The sequence below is a fragment of the Dipodomys merriami genome, unplaced genomic scaffold (assembly GCF_024711535.1).
Source record: "Dipodomys merriami isolate MVZ:Mamm:240054 unplaced genomic scaffold, mDipMer1.0.p SCAF_13, whole genome shotgun sequence".
In the NCBI taxonomy this organism is placed as follows: domain Eukaryota; kingdom Metazoa; phylum Chordata; class Mammalia; order Rodentia; family Heteromyidae; genus Dipodomys; species Dipodomys merriami.
The window spans coordinates 39,701,340-39,723,647 of NW_027202604.1; the positions used below are offsets into that span (position 1 = coordinate 39,701,340).

At 62.9% G+C, this 22,308-nt stretch overlaps 1 protein-coding gene across 6 annotated transcripts in view; it reads right to left on the bottom strand.

Annotated features, from left to right (window-relative positions):
* Positions 1–21,909, bottom strand: part of LOC138824837 (FYVE, RhoGEF and PH domain-containing protein 5-like) — a 58,309-nt gene extending 36,400 nt beyond the window's left edge. For 2 of the 6 annotated variants that reach the window (XM_070019198.1, XM_070019197.1), the window contains exons 1-2: positions 16,399–16,548; positions 12,708–15,372 (exon numbers count right to left, since the gene is read on the bottom strand). In XM_070019198.1, coding sequence (XP_069875299.1) covers positions 12,708–15,372; positions 16,399–16,453 — 2,720 coding nt within the window. In that variant the 5' untranslated portion in view covers positions 16,454–16,548. Of the gene's footprint in view, positions 1–12,707; positions 15,373–16,398; positions 16,549–20,476; positions 20,510–21,780 lie in introns of those variants that run through there. The other 4 variants (XM_070019201.1, XM_070019200.1, XM_070019202.1 and 1 more) reach the window with 3 other exon arrangements.
* Positions 21,910–22,308: the final 399 nt, after the last annotated feature.

A 22,308-nucleotide genomic window follows, 5' to 3' on the forward strand; every position in this document is an offset into this window, starting at 1 on the left:
CCTGCTTCCCGGGAGCCTCCAGCGTGCAGGGCCCCCATGCCAGCCCCCCCCCCCCCCCCGCTCTCAGGTGTGGCTATATGGAGGAAATGCCTAGAATATGGCACTCTTTTCCTTCCACCACAAAAAGCCTGGACCTTCGGGTGGGAAGAGGACCACCCACCAGAGCCCAGACAGGTCTTGAGCGCTCAGAGCGGCTTTCTGCTCCTCCTCCACACACCTCCCAAGCCTTGTCCTGCATTTCCTGTCAACAGGGACACTTCCTCCCCGGGGAGGGCCTGGCATGCCGGCCCACACCCAGCTGCCCACAGAGCACAGAGCCCAGCTCACAATGGCTGGCCAGGGCCCCAGGTTTTCCCGGGGGCCAGAGCAACAGCGCCCAGTGCTAAGGCGGGACCCCGGGTGCCCTGCACCTCAGATGGGCCACGCAGGATGCACAAGGAGGGAGCCGAGGGGCTGGCCAGGGCAAGACGGGGGGTCAACACCACTCATCTCTGAACCCCAGCACAGGCTCACACCTCAGGCGTCTCTGCGTTCTAGAATCTCCGCACACCAACGGCACCCCAGGAGCCCTGGAAAGGAGGAACGGGTCAGAAGTGAGGCGTGGGAGGGACCTGCCTGGGTTTCTAAACCCTGGTTCTCCACCATCTACCAGCTGTGCCAGCTTGGGCAGGATCCCCCTGGTAAACGCAGCGGCATCGGTGGCGAGGATGTAGTGGGTTCCACAAACCCAGGACCCGCAGTCGTTGTGTGCGCCAGTGCTCACTCAGCGAAGCGCCGACCACCCGGCCGCGACAGCAGCGGGACTCCGGCGACAGCCCTGGGAAGCGGGGTGCACCAGCCCCAGGGGCACTCAGAGTCAGCCAAGGCTGGGGGTGCTCAGAGTCAGCAAGGCTGGGGGCGCTCAGAGTCAGCAAGGCTGGGGGTGCTCAGAGTCAGCAAGGCTGGGGGCGCTCAGAGTCAGCAAGGCTGGGGGAGTTGCCTCTGTCAGCCAGTCACCTGTGACCTTGGACAAATCCACGTCCTGCCTGTGCCTCTCGGTTCTTCCCACGTGAAAAGTGGGACGAAGAGCGAGAGCTCCACTCTGCGCACGGCTGCTGGGGGGCTGCGAGGCGATCAAGGAGCCCCCCGCAGAAGAGCCCTCGGAGAGGTCCACGGCCGCGAATGAGGTACTGGACGACAGGCCGGACAGCTGCCAACCACACGGCCCCCACACACCCTCAGCCACGACCCCCACGCCTTCCTGGGTGGCCTTCATCTCACGGTGACCAGGAGAGCTGTCCGCTTGGCCAGCTGCCTGCCTGCTGTGTCCCTCCGGGTGACACTGCCTCCAGGCGGCCATTACAGCCCCGCATCACGGAGGCAAACCAGGGCAGGGGGGCGGGGGAGGCGTGGAGAATGGTGGCCGTGGATTTCCCTGCCCTCCAGCTCAGCAGAGCCCAGCCCTCCACAGCCCGCAAAGTGAGTTCTCGCCTCTCCGGCTTGCGGACTGCCCACCACCTCCGGGGAAGGCGGGGAGGGGGTCCCCCAGCTACAGCCAACCGGACCTGTGCCTGGCGATGCTCCACCATGCCCCGCGTGAGCCCGAACAGTGAACGGGCTGGCGGGGGTGGGGGTGGGGGGCACTGCGGGGCGTCCCTGCATCACGTGCCGCTCCTGGGGGCCTGCGGGGGGATCTGGACGTATTCACGGGCGCTGCAGCCAAGCCTGCTTTTTCTGGTCAGTAATTATTTTGAAACATGGGTTCTAAGAATGGCTGCCTCACCCCCACCACACCCAGGACGGACCGCTCCAAGCAAGGCGGGGGAAACCACACATCCACAGAGCACTCCGTGGGGACGAAAGAAAGTGCCGGAAGGGAGACAATGAGCAGAAACACGGAGCCCAGCGGGTGTGTCCCCCTCCTGCAGCCATTTTTCTGCCCCTCGGAAGAGCCCCAGAGCCCCAGGCCCACAGGGCATGTTTTCTCCCATGTGCGGACACACCCCACAGTCTTCTTTGAAACAAGCTGGAAGCATCACTGTGGGGGGGGGGGGACAACGATGGGAGGAGGGCAGCCTCCTGGGAATGGACCCAGAGGTGTGGCTGTGGGCTCCCATCTCTGGAGCAGCTCCCCAACCCCCACTGCCTTCCCCACCTGCGGGGCCCCCACTCCACAAGCTCCCCGTCACACCCTCTTCCCACGTGGGGGCTCATTCGCCCCCCCCCCCCCCCCCCGGTCAGGGTGCAGCCCGGGACGTGTGCTTCTCAATCCAGGCTCCGCACACTGTGTCTCCAGGCAGGCAGCGCCGGCCCCAGGGTTCAACCCCCTACACTGGAGGCCCCTGGCTGAGATGCTTCGGATACCAATTGGCTCCTGTCTTCACACCCCCCAACACACACACACACACACACACACACACACACACACACACACACACACACACACACACACACACTCGGCTCAGACTCAGTTAAGAGCCTCCAAGTCATGTGCTACAGTGCAAGCTTGTGACTGAGAAGGTGGTTCACACCGGTACCCGGCTGGCCTTGAACTGTGAATCCCCGATCTTCATCTTCCAAGTAGCTGGAACTCCAGGTGTGAGCCAAGGCTTTAAATCTCACCCATCTGACCCCTAATCAACCTGTATCTACATGTCTGGTCTGGCTGTCCCTGAAGGCACCTTCCCCTGTCCCTTCCTTTAGACAAACAGAGGGGCCCCAGGTGCCAGTATTCCCCCTCTGCCTCCAGTCTGGCTCCAGATTCTTGAAAGCGGCCTGACTGAGGGGGTGACATCTACTGAAGCCAGTTAAGGAAGAGCCTCATGCAGTAAGAAATGGTTTCAGGGGGAACTGAAAAGGCAAGTGGAGCCTATAAATAAACCTAGATTTCTGAGCCCCACCCCCAGACCCAGACAGTACCTGGCCACCTGACGTTGTAATGACAGATTCTCTAAAGGCATATATTAAGGTGGAGGGTCGGGGGACTCCAGTTCCAATCTCAGCTCCCCTGGCTGTGCAGACCCAGTGTTGGGGTTAGGGTTTGGTAAGATGGGCCCGCGTGTGGAACACTTGGTCCCCAGCTAGTGGTCCATATGCGGGCTCCCCCCATCAACAGACTCACTCACAGAGGATCCTCAGCAGGGCAGGCCCGGGGGGGTCCAGGGTCGGGCCTGGCCGAGGAGGGAGGTCACTGGAGGCCTTGAAGGTAGAACTGGTTGGTCCCTCCTCTTCTCCTCTCCTTCTCCTCTCCCTCCTTCTGCCCTCCCACTTCCTGGCTCCCATGAGCTGAGGAGTCTCCTCACCAGGCCCCTCTACCACAGGCTCAAGAGCAGAAGAGCCCAAGTAACTTTTTCCTTCTTTCAGTTACTTCTTTCAAGTGCACTGTAGGGAGGAAAACTAACACCCCTGGGCGGCCATGAGTCTTTCTGGGCCTCTGGGAAACTCAGGGGAAAGTAGGTGAGCCCTCTGGACACAGAGGTGCAGGTTTGGTAGCATGTTCCTTCCACCCCCATCCCGGGGCGGGGGCTATGACCTCACCCACGGTGAACTCCGCCAGGTCCCCTGTAGGGTGAGGGGGTGAGGTTGGGACCTTCGGCTGGTGTTCTGTGGACCCTGGACAGAGAGTGGTCTGCAGCAGGCCAGGCTCAGGTGTCAGCCTCCAAGAGGGCGTCCATTGACAGGGGTGAGCAGCCCAGGCCAGGTTTCAAGGGAACAAGGGAAAGCCCACGTGTGGGGGCGTCCGGCCCAGTGCCCGGCCTCCAGTCTTCTCACGCTCAAAGCTCCCAGCAGCTTGCTCATGAGGCCCGGGGCCCCATCGTGGGCCCAGGCTGTGCTATGTTTGGGACGAGGACCCCGCTTTCCATCCAAACCACAGTCCAAAGAGAAGCGACAATAAATCTAGTGAAGAGAACAGAGGCAACTGATTTAGAGTCTCTTGTTCTAGAAGAAACACCAAGGATGCACCCGCGGGGATTTTTAAATTAAGAAAATATAAATAGAGCACACCGCTGAGGGCCTCACATTCTGCAGGGTGAGGGAGCAGCAGAGCTCTGCAGGCTCACGGGGGTGACCCACGTGACCCCAGGGGCACCGGGATGCAGGGGCCGGCCCTCGTCCACCAGCTCACACCCGCCTGCGCCCGCTCCGAGTCCAGCGGGCAGGACACCGACAGAGTTAAGTGCATGGAGAGCGCAGCATGGAGGGGTCCAGGGCTCCGGGACGCACACACACAGCCACGGCAGGAGCCAGAGGCGTGCCTAGGCCGGGACCAGAGCAGACGCACCGTGGGGACAAGAAAGATGCAGCTCCATGCCAGAGGAGGCACGGCCTGGAAGGACAGCCCATGTGTGCCCTCGGGGAGGAGGTGGGCACAGCACAGCCACGGGCAGAGCGGGGCACGGACTCCGGGCAGGGCACAGACAGACACATGGACGCTGGGCAGGACACAGACCTCACACGCTTGGTTTGTGTGCAGGACTGAGACAGAACCCCAGTGGCCGGTTCTGAGAGATGGAATGGGGGTATGTGGGGAGCTCTGGAAGGGCTGCGTAGGGGAGGAGATGAGGGGCCCTCCCAGGCCTGAGAGAAAGCAGGGTGGGGCTCAGGATGGGGTCACTGAGTGGCTGGTGTCTGTGACCAGGCCTGGTCCTTACACTGGAAGGGAGAAGACAACTCTCATAAGTGCCGTCCCCCCGGTCACGGGGGGAGGGGGGGATGCCCAAGGCATGGATGTGGCCTGAGCGCTGCACTCAGAGGAAGAGCGGGCAGCTCCCCTGGAGCGCTGGGGGGAGGGCCTGGGTGGGGACACCAGGGTTGCTGTGAGGACAACTTGGCGCTGGAGCACGGGGATGCGCAGTCTGGGCGCGCTGGGACGCCTCTCCAGGACAAAGCTCCCCAGACTGACGCTCCACGGGGCCCTGGGCCAAACATCTGGGTTTCGGCACAGCCAGAGTCCTCTGCAGGAAGAGAGGATGGCAGATACCTGATCTGGGTGCCCTGCACCCCGGGGGGTGGGGGGCAGGGATGCGGGGAGGCGGGGGGGGGCAGGAACCCCTCAATCACGCCCAGCCGGCTGCACTTCCTGGGACCCCCTCCGGGCTCCTGCCAGTGCATGGTGCACAGGTGTCCTTCCCAGATAAGGGAGAAAGGTCAGTCTTCAGTTCTACCCTGCCCTCTGCTCTGTGACCTTTTCCTCTATCTTCCTGCCATCTTATCGGAAGGGAATGAATGAGTTCCATCACTGGGCTGTTCATCTGCGCCCAGCTTCCAGCAACCCTCTCCCGCCTCAGAACCCCGAATTATTCACAGGCAGCGTCTGTTCACCAGACAGGAAGAGGTGACAGAAATTAGGGAGGAGCCCCATTTCGCCCAGCACTCCGGTCCCTGAGCACACGGCCTGGGGGGGGACTGAGGCGCTGGCAGGGCCCATGGGCACCCACACCCCAAGGCGCCTTCCGACAGCAGCTCCCCCGCCACCTGTCCTGTCCTGGTACCCCACGCTGTGACCCCCACTGCTCACCCCGCCCCCTCCCCCGCTGAGCTCCCCCCAGGAGACGCTGGCGGAGCTGGGCTGGTGACGGGCAGGGAGGCGGCCCTCTGGGAGCACTGCGCTGGCACGTGCCACCCGTGCGCCTGCCATGCTGCAAGGAGGCCAGCCCAACGTTCTGGGCCAGCCTTAGCCACAGAGGCTCCTCTGAGCGTCCTCTGGAGCCCCGGTTAAGGTCAACCAAACGGTCTCTTTGCAGCCGTCCGAGCCCCGGCACATCTCCAACCGGAGCTGCGGATGGAAAGGCTCAGCGTCTGCGCCAGCCGGGAGGTGACAGCGGGGCTCCCGCTTCCTGTGCTGAGCAGGAAGGGGAGGTGTTGGGAACAGGCTTTTCCTTCCTGGATGCGAATCTCACAGCACCCAGGTCCTGCTTCAGACCTCTCCGTTACATTAAGACAGATAAAGAGCTGGGCGCTGGTGGCTCACGCCTATAATCACGGGAGGCTGAGATCTGAGGATTGCTGTTGGAAGCCAACCTGGGCAGGAAAGTTCTTGAGATTTACAAAAATAAAAAAAGCTCTTCTTGGCACTCAGTGGCCGTGGGCCAGCCGATTCCCTGCTCTGAGCCTCAGTTTCCCCATGACAAATAGGAAGCAGTAACTGCACCTTCCTTACAGGGTCTTTCTTACTTTTTCCCACTCTCCCTATTAGACCTCCCTCTGCCAAGTTCACTCCTCAGCCAGGCGAAGGACCAAGCCGCCACATGCTCTGGCTGGCCGAGGTCACACACAGCTGACTGAATGACCAGCAATGGGACATTTGGCTCTGCCTCCAGGCAATGTCTGCTCCCCGAGGGCAGAGCGGGCTGGTGGGGCCCAGGAGGACCTGTGGAGGGCCTGTGGAAGACTGGCATTGGTTGGAAACATTGATGGGGGGCAGTACTGGGGTTTGAACTCAGGGCCTTGCGCTTGTTCAGCTTGCTGGCTTGGCTGGTGCTTTACCATGCCTTTAGCCACTCACCCTGCATCTGCAGTTTTTTATAGAGAGGCGTGGGACCTGTCTTTCTGCCAGGTACTAGTGGCTCACGCCTGTAATCCTAGCTACCTTCTGGAAAATTGATATTTGGAGGGTCGCAGTTTGAAGTCTGCTGGGGCAGAAAAGTCTGAGAGATTCCATCTCCAAAATAATCACCGAAAAGCAAGTGGCTGAAGGTGTCTAGAGCACCAGACCTGCCCTGTACACCCAGAACCTCTGTTCACACAGAAGCCAGGCGCGCGCGCGTGCATGCGCGCACACACACACAGACACACACAGACACACATACACACACACACACAGACACAGACACACACACACACAGACACACACACAGACACACACACAGACACACACACAGACATACACACACACAGACACACACAGACACAGACACAGACACAGACACACACACACACACAGACACACACACACACAGACACACACACACACACAGACACACACACAGACACAGACACAGACACACACACAGACACACACACACAGACACAGACACACACACACACACACAGACACACACACACACACACACACACACACCAGTCTCAACTCCCAGACCTTGCTCGAGGCATGGCATTGCCACTGCGGGCAGGACCGGCCGAGTGCCACCCGTCGGGTGGTCCTGGGCTGTCAGAGCCAGGTGAGGCCATGAACTCAGTGGGAAGAGGTGGTTCTGAGGCACGGTGAGCAGGGCTGCCCTGGGACAAGCGCGCCAGCCTCCTGCCGGGAAGAGGCAATTCCAGCCTCCCTTTGTCCCCGCCACAGCCCTGCTGTTTCCTCTGGGCAGGTTTTATGTCATCCTCTGGCTATTTGGACGTCTAGAGAGCTGCTTGATTATGAATATGGATAATGAGGACATTTCCTCGCGTCCTCACTGGGACACCTGCGGGTCAGCTGTAGCTGGAGGTTCTCAAAGGGGCAAAGTGGGGCGGGGGAGGGGGGGAGAGGGCGATGGATGTTCTCTCTCCCCTTGCTCCAGCACCTACTGCCTTACAGATCCTGCTTCTCTTCTATTAGAAGCTAAAGCCAGGCTGACTGCCCCCAAAAGCTGCTCAGTAGAGAGACAAGCGGCCCCTGTCCACACACTGTCGCTCTAGCCCCACGCAGCAGCCTGGCATTGTGGGGCCCAGCACCCACGCTGCAGTCACACATGATGGATCTGACGTTGTGCTTGCTTCCTGCTGTGCCACCGCCCCTCCAGCTCCATCATCTGTGTCCCCCATCCCCCAGAACACCATCGGCCACCTCAGAGCCTGTGCTGGGTGGGGAGGGGGAGGGGCTCCCCTGCCACGCCCCATCCATTGTAACTTGTCTGTGGCGTTCCTCGCTCCACCCCATCCAGAGCCCGCCAGGCCTGGGCAAGCGTACACACTGCTGGAAAACCATCCACAACTCCCTGCTGTGGTAGAGTACACACTCAGCACATCTATTTTTAAGTTTTTCTAGCTCCCTGCGGCTCCTTCCCTCCCTCAGATGTGGGGGGCAGGGGCAGGCCCCCCTAAGCCGCCTGGGAAGAGACTCAAGACGCAACTTGGAGCACTCATCCCAAATACCAGAGCAGGCACAGGAGGGAGAGACCTGAGGCACAGCCCAAATCACACTGCCACAGGCAGACCCCTAGCCTCGCATCTTGATGTCCGAGAATCCTTGTGAGTGGCAAACGCGGCTCTACCATCTGAATCACACCTATCTGACCCTAAGCCTAAAGTCCAGGAAAATGGCTGGCAGAGTCCAGATAAGGAAACATTTTTGTGCCCTGTTAGTTGGCTTCTTGTTAGTTGGCTGTTACTGTGACCCACACTGAGAGCATCAGCTTATGCAGAGAAGAGGCTCATCCTGCTCAGTTTTGAAGGCTGTGGCTGGCAGCGCTGTTGCTACCACCTAAGGTGACAGCCAGCTCACAAAGAACGCTCACCTCAAACTGAGGAGCTAAGAGGAAGAGGAGGGAGGGGGTTCCAGTAGCCTAAATGACCTCACTTCCTCCTTCCTAGCCCCACTTCCTGAAGGATCTACCGCCTCCCACTGGTGCCCACTGGGGACCAAGCCTTAAACATCCCGTGTCCATCAGCACTCCAGATTCCAACTACAGCAGATCCCCAATACCGCAGAGTCCCCATTACCTCAGGGCCTGGATTACCGCAGATCCCCAATAACCACAGATCCCGGATTTTACCACAGATCCCCATTACCACAGATCCCCATTACCGCAGGGTCTAGCTTCCCTCCAGTGGCACCCCTCTCTCAGGTGCCACCAGGCCCCGCCCCCAATCGCTGTCACTCTGCCTGCCAACCTCCCCAGTCTCCTGGCCTGTCCACAAACCCCCCAAGGACTCCAGTCTCAGGACCAAGGGCCTTAGCCCCTGCTGTTCCTTCTCCCTGGATGCTGTCCCCAAGATGTCTGCTCATCTTTATTTTCCTGTGTCCCCTCCTCCAAGAAGCCACCCCTGCCCGCGGTGTTACACCCCTTCCAGCGGCGCTTCCTAACACTTTACTTCTTTCCCTCTTTCTCTCAGCAGCCACGGCGCTGACACGGAGCAGAGTGTGTGCATGGCCGGCCTCTCCCTGCAGAACCACAGGTCTGTCAGGATGCCTGTGTCTGTTCTCGGCTGGCTGCATGGCTTGGAGACCCGCGGCACTGAGTAAGCACTGACTGAAGGAACGCACCAACTACCGCACACCTGGCTCACCCCGACCGGACACGGGCCTGGCTGCTCCTCACTCAGCTGTTCACAGCCGCCTACCGCTGACACGTGACCAAGAGCCCTCCCACCAGACCAGACTGTCTCCTATTAGCGAGAATTCTCTTCCCGCTTCCCACAGGGAAACCCTGGTTTTAGGAAGGCAGGGCTGCACTGTGATAACACTTAATCAGGATTGCCTCCACATCGTGGAATGGCAGGTTGAAAAAAACATAGTGGGGGTCTTAATATTGTGCTAGTAATGTTACAATAAATGTGTTCCTGACATGATTTTCTTATTAGGGTCTTTCTCTGTAAATTTTATTGCATTTAATTAAAAATTATTGCTAAGAGAAACAGCTGCAGATGGTCTTATTTTAAGTCAGAAAATTAAAAACCGCATATTCTCATCAGTCAATTTCAACAAGAAGTGCATCCACACGCATTTGGACGTGACGGCTTTGAGATTATAATAATTTTTATGGCAGTTCCAGGTCCTTTCAATGAAACATAATGAAAACTCTGCGTGAGTTCATTTGTCAAAAATGTAATAATGACGGTAGGAAGGCGCCGGCCTGTGAGAGGATGCAGACACCAACGAAGACCAGGGACCAGCAGCACAGCCCCAGGCCCAGCCCCAGGCCCAGGCCCAGCCCCAGCCCCAGCCCCAGCCCCAGCCCCAGCGGGCTCCAGCAGGCTCCAGCGGGCTCCAGGGAGAGAGGCTTGGGCACCAGTCCCAAAGTCTGCCAGCTACGCCCTGCCACACACCACCTCTCATGGACACGCACCGCTATGCACCACCAAGACACACTCACACATTTCTGATCACCTTCTTTGTTACATTTGTGGGTGTGCACTGTCTGCCATGATAGAAGATAAATAAATAAAAGCTAGGAACCACTTTGGCAAAATACTGTAGTCACTGCCTGTGGAGAGGCTGCAGGTGCAAGGCAGTGGGGTGGATGGATGCATGGAGGGAGGAGGGAGGGGAGGGGGAGGGGGGCATGGAGGGAGGAGGGAGGGGGAGGGCGGCGCTGACACCAGCTCCTGTACTAGGCTTCACATTCCCGGCAGGTGCTGCCCCTGGCGTGGTCTGCACGCACACACCATCTCCTACTCTACACACCATCACCAACTCTACTCCTTGGTCTCTCCTTTAGCTTTTATTCCACAGACTGAATGTTTCTGACTTTTTACTGGAAACTGACACACGCGCTACTTCTTTGGGTCCAGACGGATTATCCAGGATAAAGAAGTGAATGGGAAGAGAAACACAAGGCAGACACAACCTTCAGAGTCCTGGAGCCGACTGGACGGAGCAGGAGCTGGAGAGCTGCTGTGCGCATGGCACTGGCAGACCCCCCTCGGCTTCCTGAGGGGCCCCTGCTTGGCTTCTGACAGCCAGGGCCTCGCCATGACCCCTGAGCTTAACCCCTGGCGCCCCATCTCTCAGTGCCCAGCAGACTCTGCCTGCCAACCAAGCACACCTTGTGATGCCCAGCCATCGTCGCGCCCCCACGGCCCGGCTGGGGGTGTGTGAGGTCACCGGGCACGGGCGAGGCCTCAGCGCAGGAACAAAGCCCCGTGCCTCTGCTTCCACCCCCCCCACGTCACTGTGGCCAGCTCCCAACTCTAGCTGCCCGCCCCCCTCTACCATCAGCCGGACACACTGCATGCCTGTCCCGCGGGCCTGGGCACGTCTGCTGAGCACGCGGACGGTGCCATCACACCCAGGCCCAGCACAGAGCCAGCAGGCAGCCTGGGCAGCATGATGCTAGCAGCCGCAGAGAGCATTCTGGAAAAAGTAACAACTACAAACCAAGGCTCATGGGGCCCCTGGCCCCTCAACCCAGCCTTCTTCAAGAGGAGGAGGCACTGTCTGTGGCAGAGACCGCTTCAAAGTGAAGACCAGGTGGCTGGCACCAGCCCCCTGCCCGGTCCTGCTGGGGTCCCCACCCTCCACCTGGGGAAAGCCCGCCTTCCCTGGAGCCATATCTGCCTGCATTCTCCATGTTCAAAGCCCCTGTCAGCCCTGCCTGCAGCTACGGCTCCCTCTCCAGCTGCCTGCACCCAGGCCTGCTCCAGCCAGTGTGAGGGCAGTGCCCCCTGCTCACCTGCCCCCCCCGCCCAGCTGTCCCCCCCCTCGGCTGTCCCCCGCCTTGGCTGTCCCCCACCTCAGCTGTCCCCTGCCACTGCTCACCTGTCTTCCCCCCCCCCCCCCACCTCCCATTTGCCTGTGCTCCTGATCATCTGTGTCTCATGCAGGAAGAGGAAGCAAGTTTTGCTCCCTGATCAACTGGTATGCAAGAGGGTATGGAAAGAGGATACAGAGACGTGGCTCAATGAGCCTGGCCTGGCCGTGCTTCGGGTTTGGAGTCAGCCAGAACCAAGGACCCAGCCCGCAGCAGGCAGTCCCGGGCAGTCCCGGGCCTTTCCCAGTTTCCTGGTCATCTTGCTCTCCTATCGTCATGATCATCTGGACAGGAGGCCTGTTCTTTAACCACTAACACTCGCAGCCACCGGGTGGCCTTACCAATCCTGGTCTCTGTGGGAGGCCCCCCCACCCCACCCCACACACACACGTAGCTCATTCTCCAAGCAAAAACCACTCCCTCGGGGAGAGCAGGCCTCTACCTCTGCTCTGGCAGCAGATCTTCCCATCCTAGAAAGAACTAATAAATCACCAGACCCAGGCTTGGGATGGAAGGCCAAATACTCGAGTACAAACCAGCAAACACCTCCAGCGGAGCCCTCCATGTTCACTCCTGCAGCTCCGGGGTGGGGGTAGGATGGGATGGGTCTATTAGGTCCCCCACAAGAGGGGGGAGACTCTGAGGGCTCCTTTTCAAATCATAGCCATGACGGATGGTGTGGGCTCACACCAGGGGCATGCACGGCCCAGAGCCTGAGGCTACACCTCAGTGTGTGAGGGGCAGGATCCCCCTACCCCGCACTTAGGTGACCAGCAGCTCAGAAGGCCCCCCCCCCCGTGTTGCACTCTCACTAACAAAGTAACACCATCAAAAAAAATCATCTGAAGGGTTTATCTCTTAAAGACGTCCATTCAGAAATGTAGCTCAAGGGCTGCCAGCTCTCTAAACCCATTAAAGCCCCTTCCTTCCCAGCTCCCTGCTGAAAGCGGCGTCTATTTACCCAGCGGAAGGTATCCGGCTCAAGTTAGGGTGTTTTCCTCCTCGTGAGAGACATGGCTGGTTGGGCCAGATGCCAGACCCGTCTCCTAGCTGCTTTCCCAGAGGGGTGTGGCAAAGCCACCCCCCAGACCACCGCACCGTGCCGTCCGGGCCTCTCTACGCACCGTGTCCCCTGATCTGCCCTGCATGAGACAGCATGGGCCCGCTTCACCAGGGGAAAAAAAACGGAGGCTCAAAGAGGTGCACCACGCACCCCAAACCACACAGGAGGACGCAAGAGCGCCTGAGGCTGATGTAACATCCACTCGGCCCCCGGCCTCCGCGGTGACCGCCCCCCCAGCCAGGAGCGCCCCGTACCTCTCTGCTTCCTGCTCCGGGCTCTGCTGTTTGCTCTCGAAGGCGTTGAAGCTGCTCATGTCCACGTAGCCGTCGTTCTCGTTGGCCGTGGACAGGGCTCTGCTCTGGTCCTGGAACAGCTTGGTGAACGTGCCGGCCCTCGCGGGCCTCCGCGGTGGGATCTGGATGTTTTCATAGTCGGAGTTCATGGCTGGAATGTTCTCGTAGTCAGAGGTGTCGGCGTTGGGGAAGGAAATGGAGCGAGGCTTGGTGAGAGGCGGGGGCAGGAAGGGAGGCCGGGAGCGGTCTTCGAAGGACTCTACCCTGGACACCGTCCGGCTGAAGGGGACCCCTCTCCTCTTGCCATCTCTGTAGAAGATGAGGGAGGACGGGGATTCGGAGGCCCGGAGCTTCCCGGCCCGGGACTTGAGCTGGGGGGAGTTGCTGAGACTTCTCCGGTCCATTTCCAGGATCCTGGCCGGCCCGTGATAGCTGGACTCGGACGAGGACCTGGACGAGGACAGGTGAACCTCCCCGTGGCCCTTGCTCTCCGTCTTCTTCCGGAAGGTGAGCGCCAGGAAGCGCTTGAAGGAAGACTTCTTCTTCTTGGCGCCCTTGTCCAGAGAGTCGCTGTCAGTGAGGAGCGAGGGGGAGCTCTTGGTGATGGGCTTCTTGGTGATGCACGCCAGGTCGAAGGGGGGCGGGATGTCGGCCACCGAGGACGGGGTGGAGGTGCCGCTGGACGGAAGGTGGTTTCTCTGGGAGAAGCTTCCGGAAGAGCCGATGACACAGGGCAAAGAGAGGTTGTCCTCCTTCCTCTTGATGCGGTGCTCCTCCAGCCCGGGCCCCACGGGCTCTCGGTAGAGGGACAGCGGCAGCTCTCGGCCTTCCACGGAGAACGAGCGTGGGTACAGCGTGAAGGCCCTGGGCTTGGCTGGCAGGGGCACGGCCCGGCCGGCTTCCGGAGGCCTCGGCTCGGCCGACGCCGGCTCCCCGGCTTCCTCCGCCGCTCCCCCTACGCCTGTGGCCGCTGAGCCGCTGTCGGGCCCCATTTCTTCTGGAACGGTCTCTGGGACGTGGCCAGCCACCTTCCCGGAGTGCGGCCGAGCCCTGGCGGCGGCGTTCTTCCTGTCGGTGGGGGCCGGGCCGTCCCCCGCGCCCGTGTCCCCCGCGCCCGGGGCCCCCGCAGCGTCCGCCAGGCACGTCACGTAGGGGTTGCCCAGAGAGCCGTCCGCGGCGTCCTCTTCCTCCAGCATGACCACCCGGGGGCCGGGGGACCCCAGCAGGGCGTCACGGCCGCCACGGGGGGCCCCAGCACCCAGGATGGCAGCCGCGCAGACCCCCGGGGCGGGCGCCCTGTCCTCTTGCGCAGGCTCGGAAATGGAGTCGCGCTGGCCGCAGAAGGAGGTGCTCTCGGTGGGGAAGAAGGGGTAGGGGCTCCCCGCGGGCGAGGCCACCACGTCCTCTGCGCTGTCGCTCTCGAAGGGGACGATGTGGCAGCCATCCTCCGAGGGGTCGTCCTGCCCGGGGGCCTCGGGGCCTTCCTCCAGGCCGGCCGCCGCCGCGTCTCCCGGGCTCGGTTCCTCATGGTGGGCAGCCGGCTCTCCCTGGTCCCCCGGGGCCCCGCGGCCCCCGCCATCCTCACCACCTTCCACGACGCCTAGGGCACCCGTGGGTGTCTCTGTCTCCTGGACATCAGCGGCCAGCTCTTCCTCGGGGGGCTCCTCTTCCTTGAGGGGTTCCTCCTCCTGGGGGGGCTCCTCCTCTTCCCCCTCCTCTTCAGGGGGTTCCTCCTCCTGGGGGGGCTCCTCCTCCTCCTGGGGGGTCTCCTCCTTTGGGGGTTCCTCCTCCTGGGTGGCCTCCTCCTCCTTTGGGGGTTCCTCCTCCTGGGGGAGCTCCTCCTCCAGGGTCTCTTCCTCCTCCTCAGGGGACTCCCCACAGGCTTCATCCGCATCCTGTCCAGCGTCCTGAGTGGACGAGTCGGAATCCACACCTCCCCCGGGTCCCCCGGGTTCTGTATCCACACAGCCTTCCTCAGCATCCTCCTCCGCCTCCCCGGGGCCTTCGGGAGACTCCGTGTGGATGTGAGTTAGGCTGATGGTGCTCTGAAAGGCCTCCTCTCCCTCCTCCTCTTCCTCCTCTTCCTGCGGCTCCTCCGCGCTGTCCTCCCCGTGCACAGTGGTGTGGCCGGTGTCCCCCTCCCCGTCCCCGCTCAGCGCCTCTCCAGCAGGGCCGACGGGGCGCGCGGGGCTGCCCTGGGCTCCCGTCTCCTCCGGGCCACACTCCGGGCCTCCTGCCTCCGCGTCCTCATCCTCGTCCCCCGTCACCTCCGCAGGCGCCTGGGCCGCGGGCTCCTCGCCGTCCTCTCCCTCCGGAGCCCCGGGGACCACGGCCAAGTCCTCGTCCGTCTCCGACTCGGAGCCCTCGGTGCGGTGCGCCCCATCCGGCACCCTGTCCGCGCACAGCAGCCTCCCGTTGCTGCATTTGTTCGTGTGCATGCCGGCTCTGCCCTCGCCGGGGGCGGCCAGCCTGGGCTTGGGCGCGATGGGGGGCTTCGGCCCCCTGGACATGGAGTGGGGGCTCCCCAGGCGCTCAGGCCTGGGCAAGGCAGAGATCTTGGGGACGGCTGCTGGCGTGCAAGGACTGGCAGTCCTGGGCTTGGGAGCAAGTGGAGGTTTGGGTGAATCTAAAGGATGAAAGCGGAGAACAGAAGGGGAGAGTACCATTAGCCATCTGCACTCCCAGGGCCGACCGATGGTGGTCTGCGGGGAGCCCCGAGACCGCTCCCCAGATGGTGGCACCACCCCCTCCCGCCCCCACAACTAGAAAAAGCCCTGGGCGGTTCACTGCGCTCACTGTAAACCACAGTGGTCTTCCACACCCAGCCCGCCGCTGGAGGGGCCATGGCGAGTCCCGAGCGTCCACACCAGAGGCCACGGTGCGTCCCGAGCGTCCACGCACTTGTGCGTGCAGCAGCTGTGCACAGCGCCGCACGTTCCCCAAGGCTGCGGGCCAGTGCCGTGGAGACGCCCAAAACGAGCCACCAAAGGCTGGACAGCCCCAGCCCCCCCAGGACCGCCAACCAGCCCAACACTGGCAGCGGATGAGCCCAGAGACACACGGCGTTGCAGCTGCTCCCACCGGCAGGAAAGAAGACCCTGGGGTCGTACATGCTCTCCACACTAGCCCAAGCTTAAAAAGAGAACCCTTACTCTCAGCGGGGAGTCACGGAGCCCGTGCACCTGGCTGATCTGGATTCACAGATCAGCCAGTAATGGAACAGGGCCTTGCGGTGCTCATCTGGAAAACGGGCACGAGGCAAGCACTGCCCCGAGGGAGCTGGAAGGAAGTTATGTTCCTACGGAATGAATTAAAAGTGCTTCTCGGAGGACTTCACACAGGAGCAGCTCCTAACGCGAGGGCTGCTCGGCCGAGCCTCATCCCACCTGCCGCTCGTGCCCTGGTATTCAGCGGTGCTCACCGCAGCAGCTCCAGCTCCCCGCGCCCGGGTCGGGGGCTGGCACGTGGCACGGCCTTGTGCCTTGGGGGCGGGGCTCTCATTTCTCATCCTTCACAGGTGGCACTCCACGCCGGCGCCCCGAGACACCAGTGAGGGCCATGAAAAATGAATGTCCGCCTCGCCCCACCCCCACCCCATCCTTCATCCAATCACGCTATTGATCTGCGGGACCCGCTCCTCGGGAAAGGTTACCGTGGGTGTCTGAGGCGTGATCAGGCAAGAAAATGCCTCTCTCGCAGAAGCCCATCTGAGTATTGCGGGTTGACAGCTGCAGCAGCCCGGTGGCAGAAAGGCCTTGTCTGACCAGTCACTGAAAGCTGGGAACTGAGGCACCACAGATGTAACCAGCATGAGCTCGCCCACAGCAGTGCCTGGGAAGAACCTGGGCTTCTGCGTCCTGCCCCAGGCCCCTGCCCCTCTGCCTGCCCGCTGATGCGTGCACGCCGTTCCTCCACAGTGGAGGCCGACGGCTCTGACTTCCAGTGAGGCAGAGGAGAGGGAACGCGGAGAAACTCAGGCAGAGAAACAAAGGCCAGCTAGTCAGGTGACAGACATAGACAGCTGGGTCGGGCGTTCATTAGTAATGATCATTAGGTGAATAACTGGCTTTAAATTGTTCCCACTCAGCTGGGCACCGGTGGCTCATGCCTGAAATCCCAGCTACTCGAGAAGCCAAGGACTTGAGGATCAAGGTTCAAGGCCGGCCCAGACAGAAAAGCCCTCCAGTAGTCTACTCCTGGTAAATAGTCTAGTTCTGGTAAATAGCATTTGTTGAGTTTCAACACGTATCAAGTTCTCATCTAGCGTCCTGGGACACATCAACACATGAAATAAAAATGCTGCCCCATTTCATACGGAAAGCTGGTGAGGGAGAAACAAGACAGACGACACCTCACTGTTAGGTGACAACTTCCAGCACAGCGGCCCTGGGCGGATGTTAGAGCCCAGTTGGAGGAACGGCGTGAGGGGATTTGCTTGCTCTGCCAGGGAGCCGGCTGGAGGGAGGCGAGCAGCCAGGTTAAGAGCAGGAGCTGAGGCCAGAGGAGTTGGGGAGGTGGAGGTGATGGTGACTGTGACTTGTGACCTGTGACCTGTGGCAGGAGCAGGGCTGACAGTGGGATGTCAGCAGGGCACAGTCTGCCTGAAGAGCGGGAACAGTGAGGGAGGCTGCAGGGAGACGCTCCCCAGGCTGAACAGAGTCAGGTTCCCAAGACGAAGGCAGACTGAGGGATTCGCTCAGCTGCACATGGCACATAATGCAAGAAAAAGCCAAGGCCATCACCACCGTCACTGAGGATCCCGAGAGGGGGAGAGGGCATAGGCGGCCGGTGCCTTGGCGGGGAGGGGGGGCGGGGAGGGGTAGGGAGCCAGGACTTCAGCCAGCCCAGGTCCAGGCGAGCTCCAATCCCACCCTGCGTGGAGAGGCCAGCAGGCATGGGAGAAGAGCGCGGGCAGGTGGCCACAAGGAGATGGGCTGAAGGTGTGGGCTTGGTGAGATCAGCAAGAGAACAGGGAGAACAGAGCCCAGAGGCCAGCCAAGAACACGGAGGTCAGCGGGGGTCAGCGGGGGTCAGCGCCGCCCACCACCTCTCCTTCACAGAGGCCGCAGGAGGCCTGCTCACACCAAATCTGCGTGGAGAACGCTGGGAACAGGTGGCACTAGCACACACGCTAGAGGAAGGGGCTGGAGATGGAACGCTCCAGGAGAAGGACAATGGAGCACCCCAGGAGGAGCTGGAGCACTCCTAGAGGAGGGGAGGGAGCACTCTCCAAGGCCATGAGCACTCCAGGAAGAGATGAAGCACTCTAGGAGAAGGGAATGGAGCACTGTAGCAGGAGATGGAGTACTCTAGGAGAAGATGGAGGCACTCCAGGAGGAGGGGAGGGAGCACTACTGGAGAAGATGAGCATTCCAGGAGGAGGGAACGTGAGGAATGGAAGCGCCATGGCAGGTGTCTGAGAGAATGGGGCGCAGCTCAGCTGGTAGGACCATGCAGTTGGGAGGCAGAGGTCCTGGGTAAATCAGCACTGAGCTTTACTCTTCTTGATGAAGCTTAACTCCCTCCCTGAATGTAGCTGGGGGACCCTTAGGCCACATAGTTCCTCTGGAACGTTCTCTCCCCCTAAGGTTATACTCCCCTCTCCCTGCAGACCCGATGCTCAGGACCAGGGGCAGTTTGCTCCACCTGGGGATGATTCGCAGGAAGAACACCTTTCCACCAAGAGGACCAGAGTTAACGTGGCACAGGGGGAGCTGCAGGCACAGAAAAGATGTGTTTAGCCGCATCTGGTGATAGAAATCGTCCCGGGCCAGGGCTTGGGCGCCAGTCTGCATTTTTCTCTCTGTATTAATTAAATATCTGTCACTCACATGTCTACGTTCGCTGCTCCCCCACCAGCTCTGCAGAAGCTCAATGGAGTCCTGGGGGAGCACTGGACAGGGGGTTGGGAGCCCTGTCACTGAGTGGAGGTGCAATCTTGAGCAAATCCCCCACTTCTGGGCTCCAACTTTCCCATAAGTAAGAGGGAGACCCCCATCGGTCCCTCTGGGTGCCCAGGGTGACCACAATGACAACCTTCTCAGCTGGCCGCTCGTCAGACGTTCTTCGCTACCCCCAACTGCGTTCCTCACACCCGGCTCGGCTGCGGGCTGTGAGCTCTCCACGGAGCTGCAGGGCCATATGCCGCCAGCGTAATTATCTTCCAGATTCACTTCCCACTGCATCCTAATTGAACCTTCTGGAATGTCCAGGCCAGGCTCAGTGATTTCTAATTAGGCTGATGCTAAGCGGGTGCAGCGACCCACAACAGGGCACTTCCCGGAGATACAGCCTGCGGGCGCAGCCTCACCTGGGCACAGCCCCACGTTGGTTGTGTGGGTTAAATGGAAGCCATGGCACGTTTTTCCCCCCACAGATGTATGAGAAGTTTAATAGACATGGGAATAAAATGAGTAACAAAATCAACTGGCAGACACTTCTTATCGACGGCAGAGCAGGCTCCCGCGTTGGACTCCGGGATTTGATCCTGGCTCAGTCAGCAACGCAAAATCTCCCTATCTCGTTTTTCCTGCCCGTAACCTGGGGACAGCAGCAGCCCTTGCCTCCCCAGATTTGTGGGAATGCTAACACCTGAAGCAGGCAGCTCCCACAGCACCGGAAGCGGCAGCTAATAGTTATTGGTTGCTTACACTGGACCCTGTTCTCCGCAGCTTTAACAAGCTCACTGTGTTGACTGATGAGACTCAGTTGACAAAGATCTCCCCCTTTCTCAGACACAGACAGACTCAGGTTCAGCCACACAACCAGGCGGATGATGGGGCTGAGAGTCACAGTCTCCCGGAGAGTGGGAACCATGGAGCTACAGGATCAGATCATGCACATGGAAAAGGGAGCTGGCTGCAGGCTGGAGAGGAACTGCAGGCTGACGGGAGCCAAGACCACCACAGCGAGGCTCCTGGGCCCAGACCTGCCTCTAAGTTTCCTGGGTCTCCCTCCGCCTCGGCCGGATCCCCAGCGAAGGCAGGGCTGGCCGCAGCCTCTGCAGGAAGCTGGACGGCTCTCACCATTGTTCCAGCAAACCTCATTAGCAGGGGAGGAGAACCAGCCTTGGCCGTCCACACTGTGGGCGGCGGGCGGGCGGGCGGGCGGGCGGCCTTACCCCACCGCAGCCGGGCCGGCCCCTCCCGCCCCCCACCTGCTGCCCTCCACCTGTGACCCCCATGTCCCCCTGCTGTCCTCCTCCTGTGACCCCCCGTGTCCCCCTGCTGCCCTCCACCTGTGACCCCCATGTCCCCCTGCTGTCCTCCTCCTGTGACCCCCCCACACGTCCCCCTGCTGCCCTCCACCCTGTGACCCCCACACGTCCCCCTGCTGTCCTCCACCTGTGACCCCCATGTCCCCCTGCTGCCCTCCTCCTGTGACCCCCATGTCCCCCTGCTGCCCTCCTCCTGTGACCCCCCCACACGTCCCCCTGCTGCCCTCCTCCTGTGACCCCCATGTCCCCCTGCTGCCCTCCACCCTGTGACCCCCACACGTCCCCCTGCTGTCCTCCTCCTGTGACCCCCATGTCCCCCTGCTGCCCTCCTCCTGTGACCCCCCCACACGTCCCCCTGCTGCTCTCCACCTGTGACCCCCATGTCCCCCTGCTGTCCTCCACCTGTGACCCCCACACATCCCCCTGCTGCCCTCCTCCTGTGACCCCCCCACACGTCCCCCTGCTGCCCTCCACCCTGTGACCTTCACATCCTGCCGGCCCCAGGGCCACGAACCCTGCAAACCTCCAGTCCTTGGTCAGATCCAACCTCCCCAGGCACCTCACGAACAGAAGACTGTTTTCTTGGGAACAGCCCTCAAGGGGGACAGGCCACGTCCCTCCCCCTCCCCTCCCCCGTCCCTCCCCCTCCCCTCCCCCGTCCCTCCCCCTCTCCCCCCACTGCCCCATCCCCCCCACAGCAGGATATGCTTCCAAGACAGCAAATGGAGGCTTCCTGTTTCTCTGGGGACTGAGTCGGGGAACGTGGCCGGGCCTGGCCGGCCTTCTGCGGGTGCTAGGAGGGGCGGCGGCTCCGGGCGGGGGATCCCCGACGGGCAGGGCCGGCGCTCCGCGGAGGGCTCGGGGGCCCGGAGGGCACCGCGGTCCGCCCCAGCCCCGGGCTCCCCCAGTCCTCCCCGCGGTCCTCCCGGCGCCCCAGCCCCGGGCTCCCCCAGTCCTCCCCGTGGTCCGCCGGGCGCCCCAGCCCCGGGCTCCCCCAGTCCTCCCCGCGGTCCGCCGGGCGCGCAGCCCCAGCCCCGGGCTCCCCCAGTCCTCCCCGCGGTCCGCCGGGCGCGCAGCCCCAGCCCCGGGCTCCCCCAGTCCTCCCCGCGGTCCGCCGGGCGCGCAGCCCCAGCCCCGGGCTCCCCCAGTCCTCCCCGCGGTCCTCCCGGCGCCCCAGCCCCGGGCTCCCCCAGTCCTCCCCGCGGTCCTCCCGGCGCCCCAGCCCCGGGCTCCCCCAGTCCTCCCCGTGGTCCGCCGGGCGCCCCAGCCCCGGGCTCCCCCAGTCCTCCCCGCAGTCCGCCGGGCGCGCAGCCCCAGCCCCGGGCTCCCCCAGTCCTCCCCGCGGTCCTCCCGGCGCCCCAGCCCCGGGCTCCCCCAGTCCTCCCCGCGGTCCTCCCGGCGCCCCAGCCCTGGGCTCCCCCAGTCCTCCCCGTGGTCCGCCGGGCGCCCCAGCCCCGGGCTCCCCCAGTCCTCCCCGCAGTCCGCCGGGCGCGCAGCCCCAGCCCCGGGCTCCCCCAGTCCTCCCCGCGGTCCGCCGGGCGCGCAGCCCCAGCCCCGGGCTCCCCCAGTCCTCCCCGCGGTCCGCCGGGCGCGCAGCCCCAGCCCCGGGCTCCCCCAGTCCTCCCCGCGGTCCGCCGGGAGCGGCCGGGGCCGGGGCGCGGCGCGCGGGGCTGGGCTGTGGGGCGCAGGCGGCGGGCGGCCCGGACGGGGGGCCCGGGGCTCCGGGAGGCTCGGGCGCCGCCCGGGCCGCGGTGGGCGGCCGGGGAGGTCGGGGCGCCGGGGCTGGGCCGGGCCGGGCGGGGGCGGCGCGGCTCCTACCTGCCCGGTTCATCTTCCGGCGCGGCGCGCAGAGCCCGGGGCCGCGGGGCGCGGCGTCCGTCCGGGATCCGGGCGTCCGTCGGTCCGGCGCGAGTCCGCCGCCCGCCGCCGCGCTCACGGCGCCCCGCGGGGCCCGCACCCCCGGCCGCCGACCCCGCCCCTCCCCGGGCGCAGCTCCCGGCGCGGCGCGCAGGGCCAGTGGGCGCGGGGCGCGGGGCGCGGGCGGGGCGGGGCCGGGCGGACGGGCTGGGCGGGGGCGGGCGGCGGGCGGCCAGACCGGAGTCCGCGCGGCGCGCGGGGCGGGCGGAGGGCGGGGGGGTGGCCGCGGGGACCGAGGGGGACCGAGGGGGTGGGGGGACCGAGGGGGACCGAGGGGGACGGGGGGGGGACCGAGGGGGACCGAGGGGGTGGGGGGGACCGAGGGGAACGGGGGGGGGGACCGAGGGGGACCGAGGGGGTGGGGGGGACCGAGGGGGACGGGGGACCGAGGGGGGCGCGGGGACCGAGGGAGACCAAGGGGGACCGAGG